At 42.4% G+C, this 26,236-nt stretch overlaps 1 protein-coding gene across 4 annotated transcripts in view; it reads left to right on the forward strand.

The window, feature by feature from the left end:
* EMID1 (EMI domain containing 1) overlaps nt 1-26,236 on the forward strand; it is a 75,307-nt gene that overhangs the window by 13,983 nt on the left and 35,088 nt on the right. For all 4 annotated transcript variants that reach the window (XM_054996184.1, XM_054996186.1, XM_054996185.1 and 1 more), the window contains exons 2-5: nt 3,502-3,615; nt 4,373-4,476; nt 19,577-19,663; nt 25,907-25,968. In XM_054996184.1, the coding sequence (XP_054852159.1) occupies nt 3,502-3,615; nt 4,373-4,476; nt 19,577-19,663; nt 25,907-25,968 (367 nt within the window). The remainder of the gene's footprint in view (nt 1-3,501; nt 3,616-4,372; nt 4,477-19,576; nt 19,664-25,906; nt 25,969-26,236) is intronic.

The raw sequence follows: 26,236 nt of genomic DNA on the forward strand, positions 1-26,236 counted from the left end.
TACGAAATGACCCCTGTGCACACCCCATTTATCCAGACTGCTTCTACCCACCAATCAGCTGAGGATTGGTAGGCAGAGGGAGGGATTCCTGGGACCTGGAAACCCTACACAAGGGCCCAATCCTGACTGGGCCCACAGCACGGTGAACTGAGGCACTCTTGTTCTTCCCCCATGCCTCATCAAATGCCAAACTAATTACAGCCCCCCCCCCCATGTCTGTTTCGGCATTTGAAAAGGCACGTGTGTGTGTGATGGCAGAGCACCGCTTTTTACATCTCTTTAAAATAATGGCAGCATCTTCATGGCAGCTCTGAGGTTACCATCATTTCAAGTTTGGTCCTGAGGAGGGACATGATAGGGGCTTATAAAATTATACAAGGGGTAGAGAGGGTGAACAGAGAGAACTTTTTCTCCCTCTCCGGAAATACTAGAACTTGAGGGCACCCGATGAAGTTGGCAAACAATAAATTGAGGACAGACAAACAGAAGAACTTATTTACTGAAGGAGTAATAAAAATGTGTGCCAGGGGATGTAGTGCTGGCCAGGGGCATAGATGGCTTTAAAAGAGGACTAGATTAAATTATGGAGGATAGCCATGGTGACTAAAGGGAACCTCCACAATCAAAGGCAGTAAACTCTGAATGCCAGTACTAAAGCAACATCAGGGGAAGGCCTCTATGCCCTGTTGTGGGCCTTCCAGAATGACTGGTTGGCCACTGTGTGAGGCAGGGCACTGCACTAGATGGACCACCAGTCTGATCCAGCAAGACTCTTCTTATGTTCTTATAAGCATGGGCTTATAGTCTGTCTCTAGGCTCAAATGGAAGTGTTGGTTTTGACCAGGCCTTTTTTTTTTGCCAGAATGCGCTGGAACAGCATTCCAGTAGCTCTGCAAAGTAGTCATGTTTTCAGGTGGCCCTGACCAGCTGAACACCCCCACCCCCCTCTTCAGGTGGTCGGGGGAAGTCCCCCCCACTAGCTGAAGAGTGGGGGTTCGAAGAGCTCCTTTCTGCTTGGCAAGCTGTGGGAAAGGAGCTCTTTAATCCCCACTCTTCAGCTGGTCAGGGAAGCCCCAAATGGGCTTTAAACTTCAGCTGAGAGGAGGGGGATTCCCCCCTCCTCCCAGCTGAAGCCTCCCTCCCTCCCTCCCTTTCTCTTTCCTTCTTTCCATGTCTTTCTCTCTTTCCTTCTTTCTTTTCCTTACTTCCTTTCTTTTTTTCTTTTTCTTTCCCTCCCTCTCTCCCTCCCTCTTTTCTTTCTTTCTTTCTTTCTTTCTTTCTTTCTTTCTTTCTTTCTTTCTTTCTTTCTTTCTTTCTCTTTCTTTCTTTCTTTCTTTCTTTCGGGAGGGTGACCACACCTTGCATGATGACATCACTTCCCAGAAGTGACAGCTTTGCGTGGGCCCGGGAGCGTGCACGCACTTTGCACATGTAGTGACAGGGGCACCACCTCCTCCCAGGAGTTGCCCTGGGTGAGAGTTTCCCCACTTCTTTCCCCAGAAAAAAAGCCCTTTAAAGCCCTGAAGAGCTTGAGTGCGTCCTTGCATATGCTTCCTTGCATAGGAACCTGCTCTGGGTCTGAAATTGTTTGGGGTGGTTGGGTGGGTGGGGACTTGCTGCAGTAACCAATGCTATGAAATAGTCTATAAGATAGACTTCTCAGCTGCTGCCTCTAAGCAATGGAACTTCATGCCCCAGGTAGGATTGCCAATCTCCAGGTGGAGCCTAGAAATCTCCCATTATCACAACTGATTTCCAGACTACAGAGATCAGTTCTCCTGGAGAAAATGGCTGCTTTGGAGGGTAGACTCTTTGGCATTATACCCTGCTGAGGCCCCTGTTCTCCCTAAACCTTATCCTTCCCAGGTTCTACCCCCAAATCTCCAGTAATTTACCAGCCTGCAGTTGGCAACCATAGCCACAGGATGTATGACATGTCCCCTCATGGCAGACTTTTTAGTGTAACCAAAAATATCTGTATTCTGGAGGGCCTTTGAAAAAATGTGATTGCTGTTCCCGAACTTCCCGAGGTTTTAATTGCTGTTAAAGTTTTGCTGACGTTTATGGCGCACGCACATACATGCGTGTGCATGTGTGTGTACATGCCAGCAAGTCAAGACAGCCCCAGCAAGGGGCTTTCAAGGCAAGTGAGAAGCAGCAGTGGTATGCCATTGCCTTCCTCTACAGAATCTTCCTTGGTGTTTGCCCATCCTAGTAGTGACCGTACTTAGCTTCTGATATCTTAAAAGATCAGGCTCTACCATGCTGCCTTCCCTCCTGATGTTTGAGGTATTTATTTTGAAAATGTATATGCTGTCTGTCTAGAGAACCTGTCTGAGGCAGCTTAACCAGTGGAGCAGGATTTATTTGTTTGTTTGTTTATTTTATTACATTTATATTCCACTCTCCCTCATAAAACAGCGTAAAGACATTAAACCATTAAAAACAGCATTTAAAAAGCCAGGTAGACCATGAAATGTTTAGCAGCCTAAATTGAGTTTATATATTGTCAGTGTCTTTTTTGCTTTTACCATCTATAAGTGTTCCGTGCATAGAAGACTGGCATATACATTATTAGCTAAATAAAAATAATTAAATAAATGTAGGAGCAGTGGTATGGATCTGTGTTGTTACTATGTATATTTGGGGAGACACATATTCTAGACACCTGCACATGTGAATGAAGCCTTCTTACTCTTTTCCAAATTCAATCTGGGGAAGCGAAACAAAAAAGAGAAAAAGGGCAAGAGAGGTGAGAGGTGGAGAATTCAGGAGAAGTCAGAGGCAAGACGTTTGATTGGTCAGAGACATGAAGCTTCTGGCTGAGGAGAAGGTGCACTAAAAGTAGATTTTGTGACATTGCTAGGAACCAGGTAAAAGCAAAAAAGTAGGGGGGAAGATGGGAGTGGGTTCCATCACAAGATGGCTGCCATGAGGGACAATCACACAATGATGGCCGAGGGATGCTCTGGGGCCAATGACAAAATGTTTGGAGGTTGCAAGCCAAGCATCCTTCTATGATGGAGGTAGGTGTTTCCCAAAGGGTGCTCCCTGAATACAGAATAGTGATACTTTCTGGGTTCTTCTCTTACTGTAAGCACCTCTTACTCTAATGAGGTGGAAGAAAGCTAGGATTGGCTCTTTGGTTTGGGGAAGAAGGAAGAGGGTGCCAAGAAAACGATTGGCAGATAACGTGGCATCCATGAGTGGTCCCTGGGCTACAGAGTTAGACTAGAATCTGGGACTCAGGTTTGAATCACCATTCTGCCATTCTGAGGCATTTCTCAGCCTAACCTACCTCTCTGAGCTTCTGCTGTGCTGATAAAATACGAGAGGAGAGAATGATGCTGAAAACCACTGACTCTTCAGCGTGGAGAAAAGCAGAATATAGTATCTAAATTAATCATCCACCTTGGATACAGCCAGATCAAATAACTGGTGATAACGAAGGTTCTGCATAACCTGTGAATGTCCTATCCTGTGTGTCTTGGTCTCTTTCAGAAACTGGTGTTCATACACTGTCACAAGGACGGTTTCCTGCCATGTCCAGAATGGCACCTACCTCCAGAGAGTTTTTCAGAGCTGCCGGTGGCCCATGGGTTGCACTGGAGGCAGGTGAGGAAGCAAGTACATAGTTTACACTTCCCCCTCTCAACGTCCCCTGTGCAGCATTCCCTGCCCCCAGTACAACTGTACTCACAAGGCCTATGTTACCATGGGAACCCAAGTGAGGAAGTGGTACCAGTCTAGTCTGAATCTCCCTGACCTCCTTTCATGACTATAATTGCCAGGTCTCTAACTCAAATTTTGGGGCTTGTTCGCAAGGCTGTTTGGCTAGCTCACTTATTTAATGCCTCATTTGATGGCTTTGGTACAGGCCTGCCTGCGTGTATATTGGAGATGAGAGGCAATAGTCTGGCACAAACTGCTCAGCTATGAGTTACATGGACGACATAGTTCATTTTCCATGGAGTTTTGTGGGGGGTGGGGAATAATCCACCTTTTCACAGTCACATGATTGTTACTACACACATTCACAGAGATCCCTAACAAGACACGAAAGTCCTACCATTAATACTGCTATTCAATATGACAGCACCAGGCCCTGCTTCTCTGAGTCTGGAATGCTAGGCCTTGACAGACTTATTCTTGTCTCTGTTTGGGATACCATTACCGATAAAATAAGATTGACCCAATCTTGTCAGGTGCTCCTTTCCAGGTATGTTGCTTCCACTGGCTGCTATTTTCCTCCCCCATTCTTTCCCCTCCAGATTCCTTCTGTTCTTTTCTGCTGTCCCACTAACGTTCCATGTTAGATGAACCTGCTGCTGTTGATTCCTGAAGTAGCTATTTCTGTTTTTTCTCCCACCAGCTATAGAACAATTGTCAGACCAACATACAAGCAGGCATACAAGACGGTCACAGCTCTGGAGTGGAAATGTTGCCCAGGACACACGGGGGCAAACTGCGAGGCAGGTATGGGACAGCAGATAAAGTCAGGTGCAACTCTGACTCGAGATTACGTATCCAATCCTTCCCAATTTTAAACTGTAAAGGTGGCTATTTTCACATGCCTGTAAATGCCTCCGGAAAATCATGCAAAGCTCGCAGCACGACAGTGTCTTCATTGCGCGATTTCTTGTTTAATGGTGCAATGATGTCAGAAATCATGCTGTTAAACGTGAATTTGCGCTAGGAAGACGCCATTGTGCTGCGAGTTTTGTGTGATTTTTCCAGAGGCATTTACAGGCATGTGAAAACAACCAGTATGATACTATATTTTGAGAAGCAGTTTATCCCAAACGTTCTTCAGGTTTATGTAAAAACCAGAGGAGGCCTGGGCAGCTGTTTTGACTGCTACCAAGTCTGTGGGGAGCAGGGAGAAATGGGAAAAGTGTTTTGCTGGTGATGAAGTCTTCTAGAGACAGGTTATATGGAGCTTAGGGTCGGTCTTTCTATTCTACAGAATGGGTTGTTATCATTGATACAGTGCCACGTTCATTATACTTTGCTGAGTTATATAGTAGGTCTCTGCCTCAAAGGGATCATAATTAAAATTGAGAAGGATTAGAAAAATAAAGGTGTCTAATACCATCTTTTTGAGAACCAGCAAACACTTTTCAGATCTATGCAAAAACAAATGAACAGTCCTGTGGCAAGTTAAAGGCTGACAAACCCAGCTTTTGTGGGTTTGAGTGCACTTTGTCAGATGCAGTGAAGTGAGTTCTCAGACAGCAAGAAGTGAAGAAAGGGAAAAAATGTGAACAGTAGGTTCAAAGGCTTGGCTTGTGATGTTCTATGCAAAAGTACTGATAAATATCAGTAGTTAACAACAATATGGCCTCTTCAAGAGAATCTCTGTGTCTCCCCTGCATGGAACAAAGCTTCTAGTGCAGGGGTGGCCAAACTATAGCTTGAGAGCCACATGTGGCTCTTCTAGACTTATTGTGCAGCTCCGGGAGGTCTCTGAGTATCACTGTGGCCATGCATTTTAGTTTAGTTTATTTCTCTCCCTCCCTTTCCTCCCTTCTTTCCATGTCTTTCCCTCCCTCCTTTTCCGTCTTTCTTTGCATGTCTTTCCCTCCCTTTTCCTTTTTTCCTTCCTTCTTTCTTTCCATGTCTTTCATATTTTCAGTAAAAATGTTGGGGTTGCCAGGTCTGACTCAGAAAATATTTGGGGACTTTGGGGGTGAAGCCTAGCAAGGATGTGACATCACTTTTGTGATGTCACTTCCAGGTGAAAGGTCAGGTGATGGGCCTTCCTAAGTCCCACCCTTTCCGATGATGTCACTTCCAGCATACTGACCAAAACCCCACCCTTTCCTGTGATGTCACTTTCAGGACCCTTCCCCAAACTCACCTTCTCATCTGAAGTAACTTCAATGCATCAAGTCTTGTGGCTCTCAAACATCTGACGTTTATTCTATGTGGCTCTTACATTAAGCAAGTTTGGCCACCCCTGTTCTAGTGGCTTGTCTTTTGTTTGATTGCTTATTTATCCTACTTTTCCTGTGTTCAAGGCAGATAATGGTATATTAGCCAGTGAATCATTTCAATTAAAAAGATACCAATAATTGAAATAATTCAGAACATTATTTGTGACAATATCAAAACATTCCAATAAAAACAGCATCAGCTTATCGTAAGAAGTCCACAGTAAAACACTTCAGCATCCAAATTATATAAACTGAAGGCTAGTTTAAAGAGGATGACTTGCAACCTCTGCAGAAGTTCAGCAGAGAAGTTGCTTTCCCTGACTTATTCAGGGAAGTTTTTTCATAAGGTAGGTGCAGACACCAAATATGTCCTACTCCTTGCCATCATTGCTCAAACTTTCAAGTCTCTTTCCTGTTTCCCACAGTTTGCAGAAGTGGGCATGTTTTGGTTTGGCATATAAAGATGCAGATGGATATGATATCAAAAGAGGTGCAGATTGCATCCCTCACCTGCAGTCTGATCCTGGCTTCACCCAAGTTTGCAAATGAAACAACAGTCTTTCCCCTCTCCCTTTGCTTCAAGTGTGCTGTCTTTTTATTTTTAATTTTAATTGGTTTCATTTATATCCCACCTTTCTCTCCAATGGAGACCCAAAGCAGCTCTTCTCCATTTTATCCTCACAACAACCCTGTAAGGTACAGTAGGCTGAGAGCATGTGACTGGCCTAGGGTTAGCCAGCAAGCTTCCATGGCAGAGTAGCGATTCGAACCTGGGTCCCCCAGATCCCAATAAAAAATGCCAACCCTTACAACACACTGGCTGTCTAGATTAAAAACATAGATTAAACGTGTTGCATGTGTGCTTTTATTTTTGAAATTGCTGTCCCTGCATTTGTCTGTTAATTTGTTGCCTTGCTCGTTTTAAAAAGGAAATCTTGAAAGTGCAAAATTGCATGGGGGATGGGGGAGGAGGTTTCTCGATGTTGACATGGGCATTAGCCAGTCTGTGCCATGCAGAGTTATTATCTGCTGAAACTTTCAGGATCTTTTTTCCCCACAGCTTGAGCTAGTAGAGGAATATATATAACTTAATGCAGCTGTAAATGTGTCATACAATACATATCCATATTCTAAATTATCTTGGATCAGAGTTGAGGCATTTCTTTTTCTGGTGTAGAGTAGACACAGCCTTGGGTATAGAAACCTGTTTCCTGGTTAGTTCCAGAGAACTGTGTGGGCCCCAGCTTTAATAGTACTTGGAGAGAACAGGGCACAATGGAAAATTGCCATCTAAAATGCCAGATATCGTAACTCAATTATCATTTACTTAATACCTAGGACTATGTTTATTTCAAAGCACAGAATCTTCTATCTGGTATGGAATTGTATCCTTAAAAACCTAGATTTTTAAAAAAAGTAAACTACTAATCCTCATGGCTGTGGAACATAAGCTGTACATTTCTCTGTTCCATTCCCCTTCTCACTTCTGCAGAACCTCAAAGTGCAAATTTATGCTGTTTACAGACTTAACTGGGTATGGTGACTTCACATACATTATCTCAACAATCCATCTTGCAAAGCAGGCCAGTATTATTATCTTTGCATTGTATATGAGGGAAAAGAGCCTCCTCATTCAACTCCAACAAGTTCTCAAGGTGGTCCTCTATTCACCTGATGTGGTCGGAGCTTGCTGGGATTGTATGAAGGGATGCTTTAGCAGGTGGAACTGAGAAAAAGGCACGTATCCAGCTAGTGTGTTGGTTGCAAATTCCAACAATGACATTTCAGGGCAGGAGAAGTTCAATGTCCATTTTGTCTGAGGTGAAGGAAGTAGAGATTTAGGACAATCTGGAAGGGTGCATCCCAGCCCATCCTTTGCACTTAAGCCTGGAAGTCAGTGAAAATGAACCCAGGAATCCCGGAAGAGAAGACAGTAAGGCTGGCTTTGAGCATGCAGGGTCCCCTGACTACAGGGAGAGAGAATGAAGAGACTACAGAAATGAGCTAGGGCAGTTTGAAAGGAAAGTGGAGAGAGATTGTAATATCACATTTCTAAAATCAGAAGGTGCCAGGCATAGCAAAGAAACATGGACTTCCATGCCTAGATATCCATGTGGACTTTAAAAAAAATTCCTTGATGGGTGAGAGAAAAAACATTTTCAGCACGCTCAAAAGCACCCACATCTTTGATGCAACATTTCCCAGAGAAAATACATGCACTGGCCTATGTAAAAGTGAATAGATTCTTCATTGGAGAGGGTGTCTGTATGCTGGGATTTCCCAGCAGTACAGAAAAGTTGCAGAATTGCTATTAGCTATTGCATTCAGTTTCCTGGGCAAACTTTTAGCTCTTATGCTTACAGAGATAATTCTTGAAAGCTTGTGGGAAATGCCTGCTAAAATATCAAATGCTGCTGAGTAAGATTTCCAGCTTTTGAGGGCAGGAGTTTAATATCCTGTATTCCTTCATTCCCCTTCCTGTGCAACTAACAGAAGCAGAACACAATGCAAAATAGTTTCTTTTTTAAAAGTAAGAAAATTAAGGAAAATGCGTTTGATTTGCTCAATCGATGCAGGTTGCATGCTCTGGGTAAGTTTAACATGGAGTTTTGGAAAGGAATGAACAAGTTCTCTGATCAGTATGTAGATGTAGCAGCGTTTGGAGGCAGATGGAGTGTAAAACTACACATTGTTTGAAAACTTTGAGGTAAATTTGGGACAAAGAAAGCAAGAAGGGAAACTAGGGGCCACTGCAGATTATGATGTAAAGAACTGAGGGATTAGAGGTACTGGGGGAGGGCGGCATGTTCTCAAGTCATACCCACTGCTTAAGTCTGGTTCACATATGCAGGGGAAATTAGTGGCAAGGGACTTGAGGTGGTGGTCAAATGGACACTACCACTTCAGAATGAGTGAGGAGATCATATTTTGGAATACTTCTCTTACGTTAGAAACTCTCTGGAAATAGAAAACTTGCACAGCAAGCAAAAAGGGGGGATCAACATCTTTCTTCCGGCTGTGTTAGTTTTCTGTTTGTGATGAGGTTTGGTTTTATTTAATGCAAAGGAATATCCAAAACAAATCCACTACCTGGTTTCTAAAGTGGTACAATCCATTCTTACTGCTTTTCTGCCACTTCACTGCCACCTCATTCTCCTGTATGTGTGATCCAGGCCTTAGTGAGAGGCTAAGCACCACAGGAAAATGCTGTGCATAACTCCGTGAAAAAGAGAGCGCAACAAGCAGCAGGCACAAGTCATAATAGATGGCAGCCAGCCAGGAAGTGAGGAATGCTCCGTAATAAAGAATGGACACCTGGTGTGAAATCCCATTATTATGAAATCCTAGCCTGTAGATATACTCCCTGCCCTGAACTTGGCAGAGAACGGTGGGAAATGGGAGAGCATAGCAGCTGGGGGTGAGGGTGGGGGAGTATGGAATAATGGGTGGGGGGTGAAGGGACAAGGAGAAGGACGGAAGGGGAGATTAACAGGAAGAGGCAGATGAAAAGCCATTGGTGTGGCCTGATGCTGGACAGTGAACATTTTCATTCTAATGTATTTCAGCTTTTTTGTGCTGTTTAGGTACAAATGTGAATGTTGCCGGCAGACTGTAGATAAGATTTTTTTAAAATGCACTTAAGTTTTATGCATAGTACAAAGTCAATGGGAAGCAAAGTGGGGTCTGAATGCGGGTTCAAAATATCATCCAATTCAGGATCCAGGATTGTCTACCCATCCTGGAAGATACTTTTGCAGATTACATATTTGTAGTTTTGGGGGGAAGGAACCATAACTCAGCAATAAAAGGGGCTGATAATAGTGCAGGGGAAGGGAGGGTTACCAATCTCAAGGTGGGGCCTGGAGTTCTGTAATAACAGACTACAGCGATCAGCTTCCCTGGGGGAAATGGCAGCCTCAGAGTGTGGATTCTATGAAACACTATAGAGTCTAGGGGAAATGGAAATCCTAGAGTGGGGATCACATCACATCCCTGCTAAGCTTCCTTCCCAGGTACTGCCCCCAAACACCAGGTATTTCCCAAGACTGTGAGTTTCAATCTTTTCCTTGTTTAATTTTCTTGATAGACCTCCCCCGCCCCAAACCCTGTTATTTGTGTGGGTGTGTGGGAGTATAATATGGGTATTTATTTCCCCCCTGTTTGGGGTAATATCAGTCAAGCCAATTTTTATCAGGAGAATGGTGCAGGGGGGATGGCTTAAACTCCCTTTTCCTGCATGATGTAGAGATGGGAAAACTGCCCAACACCCCCAAGTTGTTAGACAACATTTTGGATTACTAGCCAGGAAGCAAACTAAGCATTTGATTTTCCAGAAGGCTTTGAACCAGATAGAAAAGGGGAATGGCAATTGTTGCTTACACCCCTTGTGCTTTGTTGCTTTTACCCCTTGTGCTTTGTTAACTGTCTGTTTTAAATATTTTATGATGATTTTATTTGAATTGTTTTATATTTCAATCCACTGGTTAGCCACTTTGAAGATGTATATGGATGGCAGGGTTATGCTTTTTAAATAAAGAAGTAAAATAAATCATTGGTGTACAGGATGAAAGTAGAATTATAGCCTTCAACCTCCACCAGGTATGTTGGAAATAAGCAACTTGTGGGGGATTCTATATGCTTTGTGTTGCATCTGAGTCAAGTGATCAGAGACCAGAATTATAGACGATCAGGCTGTAATCTATAGTTTGCTGATGGGACATACTGATCCTGGAGACTCAGTTAATACATAATATGAACACATGGAATTGTGCTTGGCATTTAAAAAAAAAACTTGCTCAGTGATACACCTTTCCTCTTATCTCTCTGCAACAAAAAGAGCTAGATACTTTTTTAATAATGAAAGCTAGGAAATCATAGGAACTAACAGATTGTGGCAATAATTCACTATACACAACAACAGTAGGATTTTTCTAAAAGCCAAAAAACCTTCTGGTGGCGCAGTGGGAGGAAATGCAGAAAAAATGGCAGCAGAAAGAGCAAAGTGCACACAAACTCCCATGCGAATACTCCATTGCTAGCCCAAATGTTTTTGCATTTGAAGCTGTGATTACAGGGAAATAGAGAAACCTTGCCATGTGGATACAGCTCAGATTCAGCTTTCTGATCACTCTGTAGCCATCACGTCACCCTTATCCCTAAATAATACTTAAAGCTGAACGAAAACAGAAGAAAATCAAGTGTTAGAAAGGAGTTAGGCGAGTTCTCCACCCCTAGTCTCTTCTGACAGGTTTATCCTGCTTGGCCAGGGATATTTTTCTAGGCCTGCTGCCTGCCTCTCTGTAAAAGTATTCTTTCATCCCCCACCCCAGTGACCCATTAAGGTGACAGCAAAAGGAAGCCATCCGTCCTTCCTGTTTATAGAGTCTCCCTTGCTCGGTCAGTATCACTGTCCTCCTCTAGATCCTGTCCGCCCAGTTACCCTGTGCTGTTTTTCTGCTGTCATCTCTCCCATTCATGGCCAATGACTGGCTCACATTACTAAAGCATTCTGGGCAGAGGGAAGGCAGTGACTCCTGTTAATTCTTGTTCTTGCAATATGCTTGAAACAGCCAATGTTGTGTCTTTAAAAATCATTTTAAAACCATCTTGCCTTCTTGCTACAATTTGTCACTTCCTGCTCCAAAAGTACATCACACATCATAATGTGTGACACACCAGCAACTCCTGGTGGTCCCCAGCCCGAAGGACATCCGTCTGGCCTCAACCAGGGTCAGGGCTTTTTCTGCCCTGGCCCCAGCCTGGTGGAATGCTCTCCGCTGGAGATTCGGGTCCTGTGGGACTTATTACAGTTTCGCAGGGCCTGTAAAACGGAGATGTTCCACCGAGCCTTCGGCAGAGTGCCAGCGGGTGTCCCCCTTCTTCCATCTAAGACCACCTCTTCTTCTGGGGCTGCTCTCAGCCATCTGCTATGCCCGTATACGGACTCCCAATATTTGTCTAAATAGCCTGCTCCTGAACTATTTAATGATTTTTTAAAAATTATTGTTTATTTTATGTTTTTGTGATTTTAATGTATTTTTAATGTTGTTAGCCAGCCTGAGCTCATTTGTGGGGAGGGTGGGGTATAAATTGAATTAAATAAATAAATAAATAAATAAATAAATAAATAAATAAATAAATAATAGGCTTCCTACTCACATTTTTAACACTTCTAACTCATCACTCTGGTCTGACCCTGACAGGTTTTTTTTTAAACCCAGTTTATTTTCTACCCCGTTTGGTTTCTTTTTATACCATGAGGGCTAGGGACTTGAGTTTTGAAAGAAAACAAATGGAAACTTTCAAGGGCCAATTTATGCTCCATTGTTAATTTTACCCTGGCCATCTGCATGCACCATGCAATCCCACCCCCTCTTCTGCACACTTGAGAGTATAAAGCATGACATTTTCACATCTCTTCTGCTTTACAAGCTGAACAAACACCCTTTCTTTCTTCCATTTCCCTCCTTTCAGAAGCAAATATTTACACTGAGTTTGTCAGATGCATCCCTGTTCAAACTGAAGGAAGGGGGAGACAGTCAACCTCAGGGTGGAATCAGTATGAGTGGTCAAGAGATCAACAATCCCTTCTTGACTTAGTCTGGGCTAATGGCCTGTCCTAATGTGACTGTAAATCAGAAAAGGTGGTGGTGATGAAAACCCTCTGACTACTCCAAGTGCAATTGGTTGAGGGCAATTTAGTTCTTTGCCATGTTTTGTTGGTACATAAACAAGAAAAGCAAGGGGGAAAGACTTCCCATATTCAGTGCGACTCTGGTGTCCTGGGGTTGCAGTTCTAGCAGGCCCATGGGAAAGATGGTTACTGGTCATAATGTTTGTTTTCAGGCCTTTAGACCGCATCAGTTCAGAGGAGCAGAAAAATGGACATCTATGTGATCAGTTAACTTGAATATGAATATTCATGTTTTCAGAATTTCTGAAGTTAAGAAAGTAAGAACAGCTCTGTTGGAATGAACCAAAGTTCCATCTTAGATCAGCATTCTCTTGCCTAATAGTGTGCAGCAAGAGCCAGGGCAGGCTAGGATGTTAAAAGTGACTCAGAAGAGCCTTTTTGGGGGGATTAATGGACAAACAGTTGGAAAATAATCATGGTATTCTATTTCTATATATGACAATGGCGGCTAGGCTTTTATATGCACAAAAATGGATAAGTACAGTATTGCCTTCAATGGATGACGGGATTGTGAAAATGATGGAGGTAGCAGAGATGGCTAAACTTGCAGCTCTGATTAGAGGTAAAACACTGCCTACTTTCATGGTTAATTGGAAAACCCTTACTGGCTTTCTGTGTGAGAAGAGAAAAAATGAATTGATGATTTTTGGGTTTGATTTCTAAGAATATAAACTTGGTAAAAATAAATAGAAGGGGGGCAGTATTGAAAAGGTAAATTTTAGGGGTATTAAAACTACAAGTAAAACGTGTGTAAATATATAATAGGTGTTGTAGAGAAAAATGGAAACTGAAATATGTACTATTTTTCTTTCCCCCCCCTTTCTTTAATTTTTGTTTCTTTTCCTCTTTTCTCTCTTTCTATTCCCTTTTCTTTATTTTTTTCTTTCTCTGCCACTTTATTGGGCTTTTAATCTTATTAATAAAATAAAAATTATTATAGAAAAAAAGTGACTCAGAAGCAAACCAAGCAGTGCAGCATTCCATGCACTGCAGGGGACTCAGAGTTTCTCTACATGAGACAGGTGAAGAACAGGTGTCGGGAGATGCAATGTTAGCTGGGAAGGGTAGTTTAAAAAGACAGAGCCGGCGACAGCAAATGCTTTGCTATACACTGGGGCTATGTGAAGGGGCTGTGAAATGCCAGAAGAGAAAGTTCAGCCCATTATAACCTCTCCAGGTCCAAGTCCAACTCTGGAAGGCAGCTCCAGCCCGTTTCCATTTCTTGCTGCCCTCTGGTTGCCATCCCACACCATTTTAGACTGGAGAGGTGAAATTGACAGAGCCTTCAGGGAGGCAAAGATGAAATTAACAAATGCTCTGAGGAGCAATCTCTGCTGGCTCTTCCTGGCTACCATTGTGTCTCCCTACATTTGACCAACATGTGCCAAGGCATTTCGTGTAGAGAGACTCCACTTGATCAAGTGGAGCGCAAGTGAATGGCAAGTGAACAGGGAGGAATACACGTGAGTCTGTTCACTTGCCAAGCAAGTGTAATTCATCACTTGTAGCTTGGCTCTCTGCTTGGACCTGATAAGGCTTGCCTGCTTCTGCACTGGCAATACCTCTGAGGCTCAGCTTGGCTTGCTCCTGACCCCCAGTGGCTCTCCAGAGAATTTTCCAAGTAAGTTAAAGGGCCAGTCCACTCACGCAGTTGCATACCTACGGCATGAAGGTGATGGCCTTCTTTGCTATCTTGTCCCGAGCGCTGGATACTCCTTCTGAACATGGAAGACTCCTTTAAGCCATCGTGAGTAACTTGCTGTGAAATCCTATGCAGAGGTACTTCAATTCAAACCAATCTAAATCAATGGGTTTAGACTTGAATAACTCTGCACAGGATTTCACTGCACGAGTGCAATACTAAACAGAGTTAAATCCTTCTAAATCCATTGAAGGCTTAGAAGGATGTAACTGTTTTTAGTGATGTGGGACGAGCCAATGATAGGCCTTTCCTCCAAAAATTTGCATAATCCTTCTAAAATATTATGCTAACGGCCATCACTATACATCTTGTAGTGACATGCCACTTAAAGAGATCTTCATCCAAAAATATGTTAACTTTTTAAAGATACAGTTCAGTTTATTTGTAATCAAGGTTTTCAGATGCTGTGATCTGTGGAGAAAACAAAAGGCATGTATCTATAATATATAATTATAATAAATAATTATGATGGTTATATTAATCTTAAATAAATCTGAGAATCTCCTATTTATTTTTGAATAGTAAAGAGTCCAGTAGCACCTTTAAGACTAACCAACTTTATTGAGGCATAAGCCTTTTAGAATCACAGCTCTCTTCATCAGATGCATCTGACAAAGAGAGCTGTGGTTCTCGAAAGCTTATGCTACAATAAAGTTGGTTAGTCTAAAGGTGCTACTGGACTCTTTACTATTTTGCGACTACAGACTAATGCAGCTAACTCCTCTGGATCTATTCCTTTCAGGTACATTTATTTTCAAAGTGAGCTTGTGACTGGTTTTTAAATATGTTTCCACACGTGAAAAGGTATGCTTGCCTAAATATGGACTTGCATGAATAGATTCATGGTTGAAGAACCTGTGAATCTTTGAAATTCCATAGAATTTGGAAACATATCTCAAAAATTTCAGTATACAAGATGAACAGCTCAATGAAGCATTTTATGGAGATTTATCTCTAAATCAAGACTGCTTATTCCCACCAAACATCCTTTAAAATTCACAGATTTAAAATTCATAGTGTTTCAAGAATATTCTTGAGCTTGTTGGCATTTCTCCTGAGTGCCTTGAAAACACTCAAATTTTCCCATACCCAAGTATAGCTAGCTACTGCTATGACCATTAACATTAACAGTTATCAGTTGGACAACAGCTTGCAACACATTTCATTCTGATCTTTATCTCCCTCGTCATCTTTATGTATTTATGCACATGGCCTCCTTTTCAGCAAGACTCCCCTCATTTTTTTTTTACTTCAACACTCCCGGTACTTTTATATTCTCTGCCTATCCCATACCTTTTGATTTTTTTACACACCAGCAAATTTAGCCCATTTTAGCATCTCTTTAAAAAAAACATGCTGAGAGGGATCTGTTATAAGAACATATTATTCTTGTGTTTTTGCCCTGCTTTTCAGCCCTCTGAAAAAACAAATTTACTTCCAAAGTGGCATACAGAAATGTAAAAAAATAATACAAATCTCAATTAAAATTCAGTTTAAAAATGCATCAAACTGCCTTCTATTAAGCCAGGCTTGTTCATCTAGGGTAGTAATGGCTCTTCTGACAGTGTGTAGCCAAAGGTCTTTTCTAACACCTTCTACCTGAAATCCTTTTAACTAGAGATTTTGGGGTTGAACCTGGAACCTCATACCTGGGCTCTACCACTTAGCGATGGCTTATCAAATTGTCTTTTTCTTGCATAGGGATCAGAGGTGGAGTTAATCTTATTGGCCTTTCAGCCCTTGCTCAATTCCAAATGTGATTGCCAATTTTTAAAAATATGATGACAGTAGGCAAACAAGGGGTGGGAAGGTGGATGAAGTTGGGGTTACCTTTTCATATGTAGGTGGGTCCTGTCCCAATTTTCCTGACTTTGAAGTAGGGTTGCCAGCCTCCAGATGGTGGCTGGAGATCTCCTAGAATTACAACTCATCTCCAGGCAACAGAGCTCGGTTCCCCAGGAAAAAATGACTACCTTGGAAGGTAGGGTCTATGGCATTATACCCACCTGAGGTCCCTCCCCTCCCCCAAACCCCACCCTTTCCAGGCTCCACCTCCCAAATCTCCAGGAATGTCCCAAACTGGAGCTGGTAACCCTACTTTGAAGATAGTGAATGGTTATTTTGCTAGGTGAAAGGGATAGCCCTAGTAGGTTTTATTGGATGTGAAGTCCAGCAGTTTGGGGTATCTTAGACATTGGAGCCTGGGAGAACAAAATATGGCTTCATGGGAGAAAAATCCTAACTAAGACTACTACATATTTACTGTAAAACAGTGGCTGAGAGGGAAATACTAAAAAGGGGTCAAAAATGCCTGATGGTTGTCGACAACATGAGCTGCCGACCAGGGTCCTGAATTTTCACTTCCTCTCATCTACAATAAAATCATGATGTGGCCTCATCCTTGCAACTTTCCTTGTTAAAACATGCCAGTAATTATTCAAACATTTTTCAGCTTCAGGCCAGTTTTTTATGTTCTTATAACGTAGATGAAGACAGCTAAAGGCCTGCCCAAGATAGCTAAAGGCCAGCTGAAATGTTTTGGAACTTGAGGAGAAAAATTCCCCCTTGTGTGCACTCTTGCATATCTCCCCTTTAAATAAGGGAGGGCGGCTTGTGTGGGAAAACTTCCCATTGGATTGTGCTACTGTGCGTCAGAGCTGTCTGTGTGCTTTAGGGTTGCCAACTTTGGGTTAAGAAATTCCTGGAGATTTGGGGTGGGTCCTGGGGAGGGCAGGGTTTGGGGAGGGGAGGAGCCTCAGCAGGGTTTGCCCCTCAAAGCAGCTGTTTTATCCAGGAGAACCAATTTCTGTAGCCTGAAGATCAATTGTCATTATGGAAGATCTCCAGGCTCCACCCAGAGGTTGGCAATCCTAGTCTGCTGCCCTTAAGAGTATGCAAAATGTACCCAAGTCTACATATGTTGGTGGGAGACTCTGTTTGGGAGAGGATCTGCTCTAAAGAAAGAGTGGCAGGTCCAATTTAAACAGCAAAAGGGATATAAGTGTGGGCACCTATGAACATTCCCGTCTCCCACGGGTTATTTCTCTGCGGTTAGCAGAGCTCCTTTCCTTGCCAGTTTAACTTCAGTGACAGAAGTGAGCCTGGAAGGGAGAAAAAGGCCTGTGCAACAGATTGCAGGGTAAGATCCATCTCCTCTCACTTGTGCACCCCTTTTTTGCTTTTAATAGAATGCATTTATTTAAAACACACCACTTTTCTGAGGTCAAGTGGTTAAAATTAAATCCTAGCCTACACTTTGTACCTGACAGGGGCAGAGCCAGAACCACCAACATGTTGCTGCCGTCGTGGCTGATTCTAGAGAGGTTAATTTCAAACGATGGGGGGAAAAAAAACCTTGTGCAGGGACTGAGGTTTCACTTCATGTATCTGAGGAATCTTTAGGCATCAATAAATCTCTTAGGCCTTAAGGTGTTATGAAATTCCTTTAATTTATTACTCTTATTTTTGCTGCTACAGAACACTAATGGTTACAGCACTGGAATTTATCTGTTAAAAAGGCTTAAATCTCTATTGAGTGAAAAAATGAATAAAGTGTGTTCCCTAGGGGCTTGTCTAGTAATGTTTCAACACTTTAGTGCCATTCTGGCAGGAAGCAATATCGGTAGGACAATATACAATTTTGAGAAGAAGGGTTTTTTTTCTACTACATGTTTTCTTTTGTAATAATTACTATTAATTAGTTGCTAAAACTCTAGTCAGCTGCCTTGAATATTTTTTTAAAAGGGTGGGGTATAAATATTTTAATAAACAAATAAGAATGCAAAGGGTGAGCCAATACAGACTTCTTACTATTCCATGCTGACAAGTTTATTTTTATTATGCTTCCTCTGTTCCCCTCCAGAATTTTGCTCGAGGCTGCTTACAAGTAAAAACAATGCCACAAAATTATAAAAATAATAAATTATCAATATTAAAAACAAAACAAACCATTAAAAACAAGCCAGGGGCATAAAAACAGCATAAAGTAACTATGGAGCAGCACTGCCTCTTCTACAGCTGCAATCCTAAGGGCACTTTCCTGGGAGTAAGCCTCATTGAATACTAGAGAATGTACTTCTGAGTAGACTTGCTTAGGACTGCTTTCTACGTGTCTTACCCCCAGTTGCTATTTCTTTGGAGGACTGATTTAGCTCTAGGTCCTGCAGTTGTCAACACTGATACTAGAGAAGTAAAAGGTAACCAAAATAGAATGACCACTGCACTAAAAATAATCAACAATCAAAACCTGCAGGGAGGGAGATATACAGATATAGAATGATGTAACTTCTGATGTAGTATGACTAATCAATTTGGATCCTATACAATTATTTATTGTATTTATTTAGTGAATTTATTCACCAAAATGAACACCTAAGCAGCTCCCAGAATAAAATCATAACATGCAATAAAAACGTAAAAATAAAAGCATAATATTATTTCTTATGATTTTAATCACATCCTTTCAAAGCTTTTCCAGAATAAATATGCTTTCAGGTTATGCCACAAGGCCTACCGCTGAGGGTGCATTATATTTCCTGGAGGAGGGAGTTCTACAGCTGAGGGACTGCAGCTGAGAAGACCCTCCCCCTTATGAATTGCCACTTGTCAAAAATTCATTACCAGAGGGAGGCCCTTCCCCCCTTATCTGAATTCAGACCTTTTTGTAGATGGGGGAACAGGCCTTCAAGTCCTTTGGCATCAACCCTTTTCAGCTTCAAAGGTCAACACCAGCATTTTGAATTTGGCCCAGAAACAAATTGGAGGCCAGTTCAGTTGGCTGCTCATTACACCAGATTCCTTTAGTGTTCTGGCTGCTGCATTTCATACATGCTGAAGTTACCAGACTTCCTTCAAGGCAGCTCTGCAAAGACTACTTTGTAGTAGTCTAATCTATCTACTACCAAGGCATTGGCTATGTTAATGTTTTCCAGCTGGTAAAAGAAGCCTGAAGCTCACTGATTCTACTACCTGTTTATCTGGGAACAATGAAGAGCCCAAGAAAATTTAATTTATTTTTAATTTCATTTATTTACTTCATTTATAGCCTGCCTTTCTCACTGAGACTCAAGAAGGATTGCAAAATTTTAAAAAACTGTTCAATCAGATAGCAAGGACCTCCAATAAACAATGCAATAGGACTAGGAATATACCCAGACTACTCGCCTAATCCTTTGGGGGCAGAACAACCTAGTGGATTATGCATTAAGTGATTCACGTGTGTCTTTTTTGTTTTTGTCTTTTCAGAGAGCGTCAGTTATCTGGATGCTCACAATGCTGGGCATGGAAGTGCTCCTTTGCACAGATTACCTGTCCGACCAGCAACCTATTCAGGTAGAGTATCTAGGAAAGCACCTCCTACTTCAATTATGGTGTGCGTTCATGCCTATGTATATTGTTTTAGTTTATTCTGGGGGGTTTCTGTCATACCCATCTACAAAATGTAGCGCTCACAAAGAATTTTTTAAAAACACCACATTAAAAAAATCAAGCTGCAGTAAAAACAGCACAAGCAGTAGAAGTTGCCATAAATAATCCAAGCTAATAAAACAGTAACATATTAAGAGTATCAGCATCAGAGGCAGCATAATAACATGATAAAACCAGCAATTAGGAGTAAAATGAAAAAGAAGTATGTCATGCATTCTGAATGCTAGACTTGTTCTTACAGTGCAATCCTAAGAACACTTTCCTGGAAGTAAGCCCCACTGAGCAGAATTCAGTAAGATTCTGAGAAGACTTGCTTAGGATTGTCTTGATTGTCTCGGATTTCCCCCTCAGGCTTCAGCTGAGCAGTCCATATATGCTTAATTGTTTATATGTTCCTCCTTCACATTACCATTTTTTTTTTTACATATTAGAAACATTACGCAGGTATTAGCCAATAGGTACACTTACAGAGACCTGTTGCCTGATATACTAGAAACATATAGAATGTGGCTGCATTGTCTGCTGAATGTGTTTCCATAGCAACAAAGGCACCTTCAGATCATTTCTGCCACACTTATGATGTAGCAACAGTCATCTTAGGTCCAAAGCACACATTACATTTTACACAGGATCACCACGGAGACTTGCAGTCTTATGGCAGCCATGAGTTCCCCATGGCAAATCAGTTTAGAAACGCACAGGGTCTTGATTTGGATCGGGACCATGGCATGGGGGGCGGTCCTGTGAAATAGCCCAGGAGGCATTATTTGTCCCATTAGGAGGCTGGATGTGTACTGAATGCTTGCAGGTGCAGCTCTTCAACAGGGCAAATAATACATCCCAGGGTCAGCAAGAGCCCCACAAGCACAGTATAGTCCTAACCAGAACTGAGCCCCTGTGATGATTCTAAGTTGAATTGTTATGGAGAACTTGCAGCTGGCATCATACTTTTAGTCCCCAATGGGACCATGTGTTAAGTGTAGCGTGTCATCTGGCCTTTAGTGGACCACATAGAGTCACTGAGATATATATTCATTATTTATTTGTTCTTTAAATATATGTGCTTCCTTCCTTCTTGAAACACAAAACTCGAAGTAGGTTACAACCATTTGAAAGTTTCATAGAACTATCTGTAAAAATCCAAACTGAAGCACAACCAAATAAGGAATGTGAATTCGCTGAGTCAGCCATTAAGATAAAATTCAGGAGGTGATTGATCGCGCTGCTCTGTTCTCTATGATCAGATCATATAATGCAGTAAGCAGCACATTGCAGTTCTTTATGGCTCTCTTTGAACATTCGTTTTAGCTCTGTTCACTTTGGCTTGTCCGCTTCATGATCATTCTCAACTGCCTCTGATGGGCAGCAGGATGTTGATGTGCAATTTGGGGAATCTTGACATGGGTAAAAATCTGAGTGTTAGTTTTTCACCCCATTATGGCTGGGGAAGGGTTTGTCATGCCTGCCACTTGCCAGGGAGTTAATAGAATTGGTTCTACAGCATAAGACACTAATCCATGCAGTGTGGGAATTGGCTCCAATGGCCTGGTATGCGCACAGTCAAGCTGCATGCTAAATAAACACATGCTTACATGATTCTGTATTTTGCCATATTTTTACAATATTATACATGAACTTTCTAGAGCATCTATCTTCATCCCATGGATCTAAATCTTCAGGTGGATCACAGAGTCCCACCTGGAGAGTCGTAAGCACTTATAGAACATCCTCTTTCCACGTTACCTCCATTGGGTCTAAGGCAGACTTGCAGGTGTGCAGGGGACATATACTTTCAATACCACCCCAACCAGATCCAGGGACTCCAGAAGCAGCACTGCAGTATGCAGATTTCCTCCTATGTTGCTAACCTCCTTCAGTTTGGCACCCAAATGGCTGCTTCAGACATTTGGATGGTGAACTGATCATGACATGTGGCTTAATCAAATGGTTGCTAGACTCAGCTGTGAGCAATGTGGGAGAAGGCCATGGCCATATAGGGGCCAGTGGGTGTTGCACCCCATCTAGAACAACAATTCACCAATACCTTTTTCAAAAATGTTTTTGGGAAGAAAACAATCCAAACATGTGACCAGAGGGTCTGAACAGGATGGTGTGTATTATTCAAGGTCTTGCCCACATCAGAACCATTTTCCTTCTCTCAGCCCCTTCCCACTTTGATTTCTCCCATTGTGACACCAGAGGTCTGTTTCCTGTCTTTTAAAAATAAATAAATAAATGCTATGTCAGTATGGTATTATAACCATCTACTGCCACTATTTACTAGCTCCTCCAGATTTCCAGATTTCATCTAAACAAAAGACTGTCGCTAGCTGTTTTTGGCCGTTGTCACACGGGCTTCTATTTAACGCGAAAATGGCGCAATTTCCCAGCAAACACCCACCTTATTCCAACACTGATGCGATTTTCTCTCTTCTGCTTTGTGCTTGATAGTCGCGATATTTTGTGCCTCAGTGTGAATGCCTCACATCGATGTTTTTCGCCTCGCCACACCATAGGCCCACCCTTTTTTTCTCTCCTCAATCCCAGAATCCATTTCTCCCGCGACGCCCCCCCTTTCTTTGTAATAATGTCTTTATATCGCTATAACGACATCACACAATGAAAATTTTCTGCCGAATAAAACAAGTAAAAATGACTGAATTGCCATTAGAGAAAGGGCTATTTATATAATTTCAAAATTGGAAAAGTAAAAGGGTCAACCAATGTTCTGGCCACTCCATGGGCGGGAAAAAAGGGCAACCTATCAGTGTCGTTCTGGGTTGGGCTACCGGCACGTTTATCTAATGTTATTCCGTTATAGCGGAATTAAACGCCAAAAAAAAAATTAAAAGGGGGGGGGGAGCTGCTTCTACGCCCATTAGAGAGAACAGAACAGAGCGCTTAGGTGTGGACAGCTGGGAGTGTGAAGAAACGCGAGGTGACCCAAAGAAATGTTACTGTGCCGATATCAGCGATGACGCTATATGCTGTAAATTTAACGGAACAGATGCCCGTGTGACGACGGCCTTTGTTTTGTTTTGCTATATCTTTCCTTCTTATAACTCCACAGTGAAAAGGATTATTGCCCTACTTTTTAAAAATGAAAATTGGGAATTCAAAGGAACTAGTAGATTGTGGCAATAGATTATAATGCTACAAATGGGGAACCTGCAAGAATGTGCAGGGAGAATCTCATTTTCCCCTCCCCTGCTATTTCCTCTTTCCTTTCCCTGAAAGCCCTCATACCTTCTCCACTTTTCCTGCTTCCTTCTCTCCTTCTCACTTAGCAGTCAAACTACTTTTATCAGCTCCCTGTCTTCAGCTTTCTCTCCTCCACCTGGCACCCTCTACCTGGGAAAATTATGGCCCAGCTATGTGGTGCTGGCCATTGGGCCAGGCCCAGTTGCACAGTGGGAAACCTACAAGGATTTGTGGAGAGCATTTTCCCATATATCCCCATCCCCACACTATATACTCTTTCTGTTTATCCTCTGTGAGGTAGGTTGGGCTGAAAATATATAACTGGCCAAGGTCACCCAGTGAGCTTCCATGACAGAGTGGTGATTAGAACCTGGGTCTCCCATATCCTATTAGGAAACTAAACACTATACTACACTGGCTTTGATAGGGTGGCTGCTGTTGAACAGTAACAAGCAGCAAGTCCTGGATAAGTCATGCAAGTTGTGGTAACATGTGGCCTGATGGTTGCTGCTGGCCCTGATGAGTCCTCCCTCAGAAGCCAAAACAGCCCTGGAAAGGGTTCCCCCCCCCCCACAAACCTTGCCTTTTACTAATAGAAACCAAGGCTTGAAGGCTGGCAATACTGTTGTGGTTGCCTAGCAACAGCCACTGAAGGCCTTCTCTTCATAAAGCTACAGGTACTGCTTCTGTTATTTTAGGAGGTGTTGGAGGGGAATGGTGACCAGAGAGAGTAAAAGCCAAGAAAATGTAGGTGAAACAGCCATGTGGAGAATATGTTCTGTGCCTGTGCATTTGCAGCAGCAGAAACAATCGTCACTGTGTGGAAGCATCCCTGGGAGGCAGCTATAGCTTTCCATCTGCTTACCTTCCCCAGAGTTTTGTTGAAAATGTACCTCACGTCACAAAACCACAGGTATACCCTCACACAGTGAAAGCTATCTTACTCATATTAGTTTTAACTGATTAAATGTGCATAGCTTTGCATGCAAAGAAAAACAATCATTCAGCAGCAGAAAAAAGCATTCTCTTGTTTTTAAATGATGTGCACATATGTCCTAGCAGGAGCCATTTTATGTTGCAGAAAACCATAATTTTTAAAAGGGAGAAAGATAAGCGGGAGTCTAGTAGCACCCTAAAGATTTAACAAGCTTTTATTCTAATCTTTCGTAGACCTGAGTTAGGGTGGTCTTGTCCCTTTAATACAGGCATAACGGGATTTTGTTAACCTCCATGCTTGGAAAAGTTTCATTTGCACGTATTAAGCCTCTCTTAAAGGATCAGGACATTTTTTCTTCAAGTGGCAAAGGGGCTGTGGCTCTGCATGCTTCGCGCAGAAGGTCACAGGTTCAGTCTTTAGCATGTCCAATTAAAAGGGTCAATATGTAATGGGAAAGACATCAACCTGAGATTCTGCAGGGCTACTGCCAGACTGAGTAGATAATACTGATCTTGATGGACCCAAGGTCTGATTCAGTGTATGCAGAGCCAAGCCACAAGTGACGCCTGACCCAGGTTGGACACTTGTCAGCTTCCCTCAAGTTTTGATGGGAAATGTAGGCATCCTGGTCTTGCAGCTGTAATGGAGAGTCAAGCTGTAAAACCAGGACGCCTACATTTCCCATCAAAACTTGAGGTAAGCTGACAAGTGTCCAACCTGGGTCAGGCGTCACTTGTGGCTTGGCTCGCAGCTTCATGAGTGTGTCTTTTAGCAACCCTAACATGAGGTTAGGCTGTGGGATGAGCCCTTCTTTCTCCCAGTTTTGCAACGAAAAGAACAGGTGCGCATATTAGGGATGCTGTATTAGCCCACAGTTTTGACCCTTTTACTGTGTTTCTGCAATGGTATATTTTTTAACAAAACCATTTAAGCCCTGGATGAGTGCTTTTGGATTTCTCTCTTTGTTTGTTGTCTTATTCATTTAAAAGAAGAAGAAAAAACTTGTTTTTAAAGTGAAAATTGTTCCAGGATTGGGGGGGTGGGGAAGGTTTATGGGTGACATCATGAAGAGGCTTGCCAGTTGATTCCATGAACAGTTGGCTTCTGCTTCAAGCTTGCAGACAGTGTTGCCAGATGTGCAAAAATTTTCATACATATATGAGAATGAAGGGCCTCCGCCTGCAAACGTTCTTGTCTTTTGCATTATTGTGTGTAAATGAATGAAAATTATTGCAGTCCTAATGTGGATGCCTAGTAGCAGCTCCTAGTGCATTCCAGCAAGCATGGTGGGTGAAGACAGAAGTTATATTTTAAATGGGATAGAAATACTTACAACAAACGTTCACTGCATTCCATGCATTTTGTTTCCAAGGCACCCAATGTGTGTTCACACCCCCAACGCACTTAGAATGCTATGCCTTTCCTCACCTTACACTAGAGAGTTGAGAGGTTTCCTATAGTTGTTACTCTAATCCAGGAGCAAAAGAGAGCTCTCCCCCACCCCACACACATGCAGGAGGAACTTTACTTAAATCTCTTCCTTTTTATTTTGTCTATAGGGATTGTAGACAGTGCTTCAGTGGGAAAGACTTTTGTAAGGAAACTGTTGGGAAGAAGAGAACAAACTCTACTTTAACTTACGTTATTTGTGAAAGTGGCTCCATATACAATTGGCAGGAAAGACTCTTCTCTGCCTGAGATCCTGAAGATGTGCTGCCAATAGATAATTCTGAACTAGAAGGGCCAGGAGTTGGACTCCATGTAAGGCAGTGTCATAGGCGGATTTTAGTTTTGATAGTTTCAGGTGGGTAGCCGTGTTGGTCTGTAGTAAAAGAGCAAAATTTGGGTCCAGTAGTACCTTAAAGACTGGACCCAAGTCTTGTTCTTTAATTTTGACGTAAGCTATCTCTGTAGACCATTTGTTGAAATGGCAGGATAAATGAAACAAACAAGCAAACAGGTATCCTCTTTAAGCCTTTTTCATATTCTTCTATGATTTATATCCTCAGGTTGTTTAAATTGCAGCAAAATGTCGGAGCTGTTTGAGCGCCTCAGTTTCTTGGAAGCCAAGGTCAGTGTCTCTCTTGATTTGGGTGTGTGTTAGCCATGCTGCTTGATGTGCCATTTCCCTCCCACTCCTGTAACCTTGATCCAGGAAACCTCTTGACCATAACAGACTGGAGAAAGTCAAATTCCTTGGCTTCCTTGGGTGCAAGTGGGAGCAGCGAGGGAATTCTGCTCCTTCTGGCAACAGGCCATCTTCAGAACCTACTTAATGGGAACCAAGTCCGACCTCGGCTCATCAGGGAAAGGCCATCTTTTCTAATGGGCAACAAAAT

This window comes from Eublepharis macularius, chromosome 13 (genome assembly GCF_028583425.1).
Source record: "Eublepharis macularius isolate TG4126 chromosome 13, MPM_Emac_v1.0, whole genome shotgun sequence".
NCBI lineage: Eukaryota > Metazoa > Chordata > Lepidosauria > Squamata > Eublepharidae > Eublepharis > Eublepharis macularius.